This window comes from Anolis carolinensis, chromosome 2 (genome assembly GCF_035594765.1).
Source record: "Anolis carolinensis isolate JA03-04 chromosome 2, rAnoCar3.1.pri, whole genome shotgun sequence".
NCBI classification, from domain to species: Eukaryota; Metazoa; Chordata; class Lepidosauria; order Squamata; family Dactyloidae; genus Anolis; species Anolis carolinensis.
In genome coordinates this window covers 136,372,057-136,382,731 of record NC_085842.1, presented here as the reverse complement: position 1 = coordinate 136,382,731, position 10,675 = coordinate 136,372,057, and the positions used below count along the sequence as shown (strand labels likewise).

Here is a 10,675-nt window from a genome sequence, read left to right as displayed (position 1 = left end):
TTTTTTGATCTCCATTGATGGTCTACCAAACTAAGGCCCGGGGGCCGGATGCGGCCCTCCAAGGTAATTTACCTGGCCCTCGCCCTCATTTATAATATAATATTTTTATATCAGTTTTAATAATATAATATATTGTATATACATATAATATTGATAATAATATTATCATTTTATACAATACAATACTAACAATAATATCATATAATAATATTAATTATTATGTTATATATTACATATAATATTACAGTATAGTGGTATAGTTCAATATAGTATAATGCTAATATTGTGCTATGCTAATAATATAATATATTGTATGTACATACAGCTGCTCTGAGTTCCCTTCGGGGTGAGAAGGGTGGGATATAAATGTAGTAAATAAATGTAGTAAATGAATGAATAAATAATTTTGGACTTAGGCTCGCCCAAAGACTGAAATGACTTGAAGACACACAACAACAACAACAATCCTAATTAACCCTGACTATCTCATTGGCCAGAAGCAGGCCCACACTTGCTATTGAAATCCTGATAGGTTTATGTTGGTTAAAATTATTTTCATTTTTAAATATTGTATTGTTATTTCATTGTTATTGTTGTTGTTTTGCACTACAAATAAGATATGTGCAGTGTGCATAGGAATTTGTTCGTTTTTCACCCCCCAAATGATAATTTGGCCCCTCAACAGTCTGAAGGATTGTGGACCGGCCCTCTGCCTTAAAAGTTTGAGGACCCCTGGTCTATCAAGTAATTCTACAATAGGTTCAGACCTTGAATAGCTCTTTTGAAATCTGGAGTTAAATCCAGAGTGGATTCACCACATCACTAACATACCTCTCGAAGCTGCTGGACCACAACTATCAGCATCTTCCATTATTGGCTATGCTAGCTAAGGCTGCTGGGAGCAACCATCTGACAACATTATGATTCCCACCCTGGGTTTAAGATTTCAGTCTTAAATGACTATAACAGAGGGAAACAGACTGCATTCATTTGTATTCAGCTTTACATCAGCTCTGCCTGGCCTCGGTGCATCTGTTTCCAGATCAATAGCACAGGAGGCAGACACAAATTGTTCAATTCCTCCAATGGTTCCTGGGCTTTTCAAGCAGCATCTGTGGCTTGTTGAGCAGTCACAGCAAGGAGTATGAGGCAAATGGTTGGTAAACACATGAGACATTTCAAACTGTTGAATCCCAAATTGTTCCAAAGCTGTTTGCCTACCTTTGCACAGTCATAATCATGCGGACTTTTACTTTTTTGGGAGCATCTTCAATTATTCAAATTGAGTCCTAATTTAGGAAACCTTTGCAGTGGGCTCTAGTTGTAATTATTGTCATTTGTTTAGCATCTCCAATGCAAGTTGTTTGCACTAGGTTTTTCAAGGTTACAAATTAGATATTGCTTCAATTAGATATTGCCCCTGAGGGAGCATGCATCTATGGCTATAACAAACTAATTCTGTATTTAATCACTGTGTCTTCAAGACATTTTTAAACTTATGGCAACCCATAAATAAAAAAATAATTATCACAGTTTTTGAGCAGATTTAATTTGTCATTTCCTTCCTCTAAGGCTGACAAAGCATGACACGCCCTATCACAGGGCTTTCAGATCTGTTGGGGGGAAGGTTGCCCTTAAGTTCCTCTGAAGCTGAGAGAGTGTGACTTGCCCAAGGTCACCCAAGAGTTGACATGTCTGAAAGGGGTTCAAACCTTGGTCTTCACTGTCCTAGTCCAACTTTCAAATAATTACACCATCCTGTTCCTCTTAATTGACATGTGTTTTGAACAGTTCCTAATGCAGATTGTTTTAAGAAATTGTAAACTGCATTGGATGTCAATACACTATGTAACATTTGAAATAATTTATGTTCCTGGTTTGAATGTGTTATTTTCTGTTTAATTGTGCCATACTTACTTTGAAAGTAGTTGTTATGCTTAATTTTTGTGGCTGGTTGAGATATTCATTGAAACACTAAGAAAAATATGCTGCAGGATGTCCTGCAAAAACAAAGATTGTGTGGTTTAATAAACTTTTCCCACATTTATGATAGAAGCAATTAGGAAATGACATTTCTAACCCAGGAACAAAAATCATGTAACATAGTGTTATCAGAGGAAAAGGCACAATATAACTGAACTAGGTATTTTTATTTAAAACTCACTCTCTGCAATGCTAGATATTTGAGGACTGAAGGGAAACTTCTCTCAGGGAACAGAATTTTTATGGGGGAAGGGCAATGCATTAATTTTGCCAACCTGTAGCTACACACCTGCCATCAGATATTTTGGACTTCCACAATATTTTGCCAGCAAACAATGCATCATTCTGGATTCAATTATAATCCATGTCTTATTTTAGCAGCCACAAAACGAGAAAGATCATAGTTCAGCATTGTATAGCACACGTTTTGCATAAAACACATCATTGGCTCAGTCTATGTTAACTCTAGGTACTCTAAGAGCTTTTCCCTAAACCATCAAATGCTGTCAATATTACCCCTTCTACAGTCCTATATCCCAGGATCTGATCCCAGATTATAATCTTATTCCAGATTATCTGGCAGTGGAGACTTGTATAATCCAGTTCAAAGCAGATAATCTGGGATCAGATCCTCCTCCTCCTCCTCCTCCTCTGCATATAAATAAAGATTATTATTATTATTATTATTATTATTATTATTATTATTATTATTTATAAAGAGCCGGCCTGGAGTAGTGGTTTGAATATTGGACTCAGACTTGGACTTTGGGAGACAAGATTTGAATTCCCATTTGGGCACAAAAACCCAATGGATGACCTTGAGCTGGTCCCACACTCTCAGCCTTGTAGGAAAGCAATGGAAATCTCCTTTCAAATAATCTTGCCAATACAGCCTTGTGATATGTTCATCTTAGAGTCTTTGTTGGGGAATCTGATCTGTTAGGCTCAAAAATAATCCTCAATTGGGGCAATTCCAGCAAAATAGAGCGGAGTACCAGGAGTAAACTCCATAACCAGCAGAAATTTACATGTGGTGAGAAGGGAAAAGCTTCTATTCCTTAGAATGGCGCAGGATTGCAGAGTCAGAACTTTGGTTCAAAAATATTTATTGAAGTAAAAGAAATACATTATTGATAGAAAAGATCCTGAAGCTAACTAGCTTACTAAATCACATCTTCTAAAGAAGGTAAAAAGTAAAAAGATCCCTGCAGCTACAGTACCTTTTGCCTAGAGAGAAGCAAAATGTGCATTTTCATAGGGAGAAAGGAAAAGCAGAAGAGACCTTAAAATAGTGTAGGCCACATGATCAACCCAGGACAGTTTAAACTTAAGAGGAAGTTCCCTCACAGAAATTCCATTACTACACCACCAAAGGGGGAGGAGACAGTGGCTAGCAGGAAAGACAAAGACAAAGCCCTTTTGGGAAACATGGTACTCTGTGAGGGAAGAAATCCCTCAGCCCTGTCTCTAGTCCAGTTACACATTGAGGACTAGAAACTTGATGACACAAAAACTTGTGCAGTGACCTACCCAACAGTAGGTCAGAAATGACTTAAATACATACAATAACAACAGCATTTCTTCTGTCAGATGTTTTGGACGCACAGAAATTCTGGGAGCTGTACTCCAAAAGTATCTAGAGGGCCCCAGGTTTCCTATCACTGGTATACAGGAATATAGCCTGTGTCTATTTTTTGGAATAGTAAATGTGCTTGTGATAAAAACAGAGCCAGCACAGTACCGTGGTTTGAACACTGGATGACAACTTTAGAGGCCAGAACTTCAATCTCTACTCTTCCATGAAACCCACTGGGTGACTTCGGGCAAATAGCTTTCTCTCAGGTGTAGAGGATGGCAATAGCAAACCTCTTCTGATCAAACCTTGCCTAGAAACCTGGTGATAGGTTTTCCTCAGGGTTGTCATAGGTTAAAAGCAACTTTAAGGCACACATCAACAGCAAAGCCTCACAGGTATCGGTGGGAACACACTTTTTAGTAAAGCTGAGCAAGAGCTTACAGATCTCAAGGTCACTAGAGGCAAATTCTTTGAAAGGATGACAAAACTTCAGTCTGCTCCTATTCCTGCTTGAAGAGGGGAGGAAATAGGCCACTGTACGTAGTTGGTTTCAATAAGGCTTGAATAGCCGGCCACATGGTGGGAAGAAGCTGTAGCAATACAACGTTCCATTTTTAGAAAAAGATCACAGGGGAGGACAAACCTTTGTGGAATATTTTCCTTGAATGCATTGTTGGGTTTTTATTTTTAATCTCTGGCTTTCAGTGTATACAATCTAATTGCCACCCCAAGGCTGCAATTTCATGCACACTCCTTAGGATTAAGTCTAATTTAATGCAATAATATTTACTTCTGAGCAAACATATACAAGATTTATTGCAAAGCAAACATATTACAGTTGTTCATTTGTGTTAAAACAGGAATGGGTGACATATGACCCTATCACCCATTTGTGAGGTCATAAGAATTCTCCTCCGCCCCTCCCAGGGCCAAATTCTTTAATAATTGGTTTCCTTCTAGTTGCCCAGCATCAGAGCAAAAACAAACCACCTTCTTACATTGTTAAAAGTAAGCAAATACAGTCATCCCTCTGTATCAACAAATGTCACTTTCGTGGATTCAGTCATCCGTGGCTTGAAAATATAATTCATTAAAATTCCCCAAAGCAATTTTATGATTTTGTGATTTTATATGAGGGACACAATTTTCTGCATCATTGTATGCAGTGGGACTTAACCATCCCCAAATATTGGCATCTGCAGAGATTCCTGGAACCAAATCCCAGTGGAGTTTGGTCTTTCCCAACACTCTCACAGGCAATGTTCGATGCAGACCCTTTTTTATGGTTGTTTCCAGGCTGCAAAACTCCCTTCCATATAGGCAAGGATGAGTCCTTCTCTGCTCTCCTTCTGCTGGCTGTGGAAGTCAGTTCCACAACTTGAGAACAGCCACTGAGAGATTGTCTATACATAAGATCTATCTATCTATCTATCTATCTATCTATCTATCTATCTATCTATCTATCTATCTGTCTATTAGCTAGCTAGCTAGCTATCTTACTTCATAGGTGCTCCAGACCCAACACACAGGGCCCTTCCAGACAGGCCCTATATCCCAGGATCTGATCCTAGGTTTTATCTGGCAATGCAGACTAATATAATCCAGTTTAAAGCAGAAAACCTGGGATCAGATCCTGGGATATAGGGCCTGTCTGGAAGGGCCCTTAGTGTCTGTGATGATTCATTTCTAATGCAGGGCCCTCATTCTTTCCAGGCGGTGTCTGACTTGAGACCTTCATCTTGCAGGCAAGCTGGGAGGATGGGCTGACTTTTGTGTAGGCAGACAGAAATCTTTAGGAGGGTCTTCCTTCTAAGTAATGGTGCACAACACATAGCAGCCTATGCAGCCCAGTCCTTGAACAAAAGTCCCAATGGGATTTCTGATCATGAGGCAGCAGATTTGCAGGGGCCATGAAAGGGCAGGGAACTGTTATTTGATTTGTTTTTCTTGACAAACCCGGCCAGAGCAAACATGAGTCACTCTAAATTGAATTCTTAAAAACACAGGGATACTGTACCTTCCAATACTTCAGATGAAAACTGGGATATACATGGCCAGGCAGTATCAGTGTGTGGCCAAGATGGCAAAGGTTGTTAATAAAGATAAGCACACAAACTAGGAAAGTTGATAGCAACTTGCTTTTGCCTGAGCCCACTACATTTTTTTTGACCAAGGACCACCTTGACCAGGGACCACTCTCCAACATGAGTACTAAAGGATCATGATTCAGTTTTTGGTCAACTTTAGATTCAATTTGATTATTTGGGGTGCCGACTCAGAAAATTGCATTGGATAGACCACATCAGCTTTAGTTTTTGATACAGAAGTTATGTCATCCAGTAGTTGCCATCTGCTCGCCCTCAGAAAACCATATTTAATAATCTAGAGCTGATATGGTCTATCCAATGCAATGGTCAGCTCTACGGAAAGGAGTGGAAATAAAAGTAATAAAATAAAATAAATAAAGAGGAAGGGGGTTCCCTGACCGGATTTTCATTCTCGCAGCCCATTGGCTGCGGTCCACAGGTTGAGAACCACTGCTGTAGACTTTGAACTCAATTTGCAGCAAATGAAGTAAGTTGATAGCACGACTGTTGACCAAAAGGTCGTACTGCCGACCTTTTGGTCAGCAGTCCTGCTGGCACAAGGGTTTAACCCAGACATGGGGAACCTTTTTTGCCTTGGGGCGGCATTGCGGGCCTAGCCGAGAAGGTCGGGTCAGGAGGGAGGGGGGCTGGGCACGAACTGGGTGGGGCAGGCCCAGGAGAGAGAGGGCCCCAGGGAGGGTGGGGCCAGGAACGGGATGGGCAGGGCCGAAAGGTCCCAGTTTCAAACCCCGGGAGCAATGTGAACGGTTGCTGTTAGCTCCAGCTTCTGCCAACCTAGCAGTTCGAAAACATGCCAATGTCAGTAAATCAATAGGTACCGCTCCGGCGGGAAGGTAATGGTGCTCCATGCAGTCCTGCTGGCTCTTCGGCTTAGAAATGGAGATGAGCACCAACCCCCAGAGTCAGACATGACTGGACTTAATGTCAGGGGAAACCTTTACCTTACCTTACGGTCCTGCCTGGGTCATATTCAGGTTGTTCTCTCAACATAAGGGCGGGGCTGCTTGCCCCATCCTTATGCTGGGAGGAAAGTGGGACATCTGGTGACTGCCCTGATCCTCCCCCCCCCCCCCCATCCTCCTTCCCCGATCCTTGGGCTGTCCTCTTGGCATCATACCAGTAGGAGGGTGAGATAGAAGGCGGCTGATGGGGTTCTGGAGGGCTCTCAGCCACCTCGTGCTTTCCTCAAGTTGTCCTCCCAGGATAAGGATGGAGCTACTTGCACCGTCCTTATGCCGGGAGGGGAAGGAGGGCCACAGGGTGGCCGAGAGCGCTCCTGAGGGTGTGTGTTCCTCCCTTATCTTTTTGCCATGAGGAGGCGGTGGGCCAAGAGGAAAGGGAAAATGAGGAGGGCCTGAAGTAAGCGCCCTGGGGGGGCCCCATCCAGTCCACGGGCCTTAGTTTGCCCATGCCTGGTTTAACCCATTGCGCCACTGGGGAGTTAAAGCTGTTAAGAAAGAAAATGGGCCCAATCCGAGAAGCAATTTGGGGGTAGCAAAGCCTCCAGGCCAGCCTGTGGGAAGCTTCTCTGATGTCTCCACATGGGGAGCTGGAGCTGACAGATGGGAGCTCATGCCTCCCAGGGCTGTAGCTAAGGTTAGGGGTTCAACCCCCCTCCCCCCTGAAATTTTTCAGATTAAAAAAAACGTGGTTGACTCATTAATTTTAAATGATTAACCAAATCCCCATGAGTATCCACTGAAGTTGATCTGTCTGGAGTGTCCACTAAAGTTTATCGATGGAGCCTGATTTCCAAATTATTTTGCGTTATGGAACTACAGTACTGTTCGTGAGTAGCAATTTGGAGGAATTGAAGCCTCAAGGCCAGCCTGTGCGAGGCTTCTCTCGTGTCCCTGCATGGGGAGCTGGAGCTGACAGATGGGAGCTCATCCCTCCCAGGGCTGTAGCTAAGGTTAGGGGTTCAACCCCCCCCCCACCCGAAATTTTTCAGATTAAAAAAAATCTGGTTTACTCATTAATTTTAAATGATTAACCAAATCCCCATGAGTGTCCACTGAAGTTGATCTGTCCACTAAAGTTTATTGATGGAGCCTGATTTCCAAATTACAATAGAGTCTCACTTATCCAAGCTAAATGGGCCGGCAGAAGCTTGGATAAGCGAATATCTAGGATAATAAGGAGGGATTAAGGAAAAGCCTATTAGCTTATGATTTTACAAATTAAGCACCAAAACATCATGTTATACAACTCATTTGACAGAAAAAGTAGTTCAATAGGCAGTAATGTTATGTTGTAATTACGAGTTTAGCACCAAAGTATCACGATATACAGTGGAGTCTCACTTATCCAACATAAATGGGCCGGCAGAACGTTGGATAAGCGAATATGTTGGATAATAAGGAGAGATTAAGAAAAAGCCCATTAAACACCAAAATAGGTTATGATTTTACAAATTAAGCACCAAAACATCATGTTATACAACAAATCTGACAGAAAAAGTAGTTCAATACACAGTAATACTACATAGTAATTACTGTATTTACGAATTTAGCACCAAAATGTCACGATATATTGAAAACATTGACTACAAAAATGCGTTGGATAATCCAGAACGTTGGATAAGTGAGACTCTACTGTATTGAAAACATTGACTACAAGAATGGCTTGGATTATCCAGAGGCTTGGATAAGCGAGGCTTGGATAAGTGAGACTCTACTGTATTTTGCGTTATGGAACTACAGTACTCTTCGTGAGTAGCAACTTGGAGGAACTGGAGCCTCAAGGCCAGCCTGTGGGAGGCTTCTCTCATGTCCCTGCATGGGGAGCTGGAGCTGACGGACGGGAGCTCATCCCTCCGATTCCCCCCTCCTTTCCTTGAAACGCCTTGGCTCCATGCTCTCTGGGATCCTTAGGAGCTGCCCTTCGGGGAGGCGCCAGCTCTCTCCCCCGGCCAGGGAAGGCAAAAGACCTGGGGATCCCTTGGCAGAGGAGGAGGCACCGAGAGCCCCCTGGCAAAGGAAGAGGAGGAGGAGGGATGCGGGGAGGAGGGAACGGAGGAGGAGGAGGCGGGAGATGCTTTCCGCCTCCTCCTTGGCTGCTGAGCCTGGCTCCGGAGCAGCAGCAAAGCAGGAGGAGCGGCATCATCAGGCAGGGCCACCCCCGGAGGGCAGCAGCGGGCCACTCACTGCGGCATCCCCGCCGCTGAGACGGAGAGAGAGAGAGAGCGGGAGAGGTAGCAGGAGTCCCTCGGCTCCCGCCCGACGTTGGGGGAGGTCCAGGTGCCGCCCCCTCTCTCGCTCCCTGCCTGCCTGCCTGCCTGCCTTCCTTCTTCTCCTGGGCCCCTCCGCCTCCTGCCTGCCCCAGATGCCCTCTGCGGCGCGGGGAGCAGCATGGGCGCCCTCAGCAGCAGGCAGAACGCCGGCGAGGAGGAGGTGGACAGCCTCCCCTCGCATGCCATCTACAGATATCCTCCTAAATCCGGTAAGCCTTTTAAAGGGAGAGAGAGGGAGGGAGGGAGGCTAGAGGAGGCGCAGTGTGACTGCGGGCGGGCTGCCTGCCTCTCTCTGCCTGGGAAGGAACTCCGTCCCAATGCGGCTTGCTGCCTCGGCTTCTTCCTCCGCTTCGTGGGAAGCCTTGGCGTCTCGTAAGGAGGGAGCGGCGCCCTTCATGGCCTCACCATGCTTGTTGGTAAAGACCCTCCCCTCCCTTCCCTGCTGACCTCCCGCTTGGCCTCCGGTTCCCCTCCTGGGCTTCGCTCCCGCCCTTTCAAGGCCCTACCCTGCCACAGCCGCCCCCTCCAATCCCGGTGCGATGGCGGGATGCATGGATGGGGCGTCGAAGCAACACATGGTGCCTGGTGCAAGAAAGGGCGGCGGCGGGGTGGGAGAGGGATCTATATATCCCACAAGACTCAGCAAACATGCCTGTCTCCATCTTGTAGAGGAGGGTATATTGCATGGGTATGTGGTCTAGATCAGGCATGGTATATACTAGGCATGGGCAAACTTAGGCCCTCCTTGCAGATGTTTTGGACTCCAACTCCCACCATTCCTGGCCTCAGGCCCCTTCCTTTTCCCCCTCAGCCGCTTAAGCGGCTGAGGTAGAAAAGGAAAGGGCCTGAGGCCAGGAATGGCGGGAGTTGGAGTCCAAAACACCTGGAAAGAGGACCCAAGTTCGCCAGTGTCTAATATACTTCATTCTCTGCCATCTTTTGGGTTCCCTCTCTGCAAGGGAATAGGAAGAGATGCTTGAAAACAGTTTTTTTATTTGTGTCAGGAGCAACTTGAGTTGCTTCTGGAGTGAGAGAATTGGCCGTCTGCAAGGACGTTGCCCAGGAAAACAGTGACTTGCATACTGTGACTTACTGGGATTTCCGTGGCTGTCAAGAACTTCCTCTGGTTTCCTGCTGTTGAAATATTTCACTTTTGCGTCACTTTTCATTGATTTTCTTCCCTGTAGCAGCAGATAGGCAAGCAACGCCAGTAAAGCTTCCTCTAGCGACTTAATTCCCAAGCCTGGAAAAGCATTCCCGGCTCAGTTTTCATCATCAGGCTGTTGGAAAAAATAGAGACCGGACACCTAATAATGCTGAAGGAAGAAGGCAATGGGACTGGTGCTGTTAGCTACAAGGGAGTTAGAAGACCAGCAAGTGTGGATTTTGGCTTGCATTAATAAGAGTCTAGTGTCTAGATCAGGCATTACTTCCAGTAGACTGTTAGGAATGGTGGGTGTTGAAGTCCAAAACACCCGGAGGGCCGAAGTTTGCCCATGCCTGATCTACATCCAGGGAAATAATGCTCCCTCTCTATTCTGCCTTGATCAGACCTCACCTGGAATCACAGTGTGTCCAATTCTGGGCACCGCAGTTGAAGGGAGATGTTGACAAGCTGGAATGTGTCCAGAGGAGGGCAACTAAAATGATCAAGGGTCTGGAGAAGAAGCCCTATGAGGAGTGGCTGAAAGAGCTGGGCATGTTTAGCCTGCAGAAGAGTAGGTTGAGAGGAGACATGATAGCCATGTACAAATATGTGAGGGGAAGTCATAGGGA

At 44.9% G+C, this 10,675-nt stretch overlaps 1 protein-coding gene across 6 annotated transcripts in view; it reads left to right on the top strand.

Annotated features, from left to right (window-relative positions):
- The first annotated feature begins 8,653 nt into the window (after positions 1–8,653).
- The window catches only part of rnf157 (ring finger protein 157), a 110,802-nt gene continuing 108,780 nt past the window's right edge, over positions 8,654–10,675 (top strand). The window contains exon 1 of one of the 6 annotated variants that reach the window (XM_062970629.1): positions 8,654–9,108. In XM_062970629.1, coding sequence (XP_062826699.1) covers positions 9,018–9,108 — 91 coding nt within the window. In that variant the 5' untranslated portion in view covers positions 8,654–9,017. Of the gene's footprint in view, positions 9,109–9,168; positions 9,316–10,675 lie in introns of those variants that run through there. The other 5 variants (XM_062970632.1, XM_062970631.1, XM_062970626.1 and 2 more) reach the window with 5 other exon arrangements.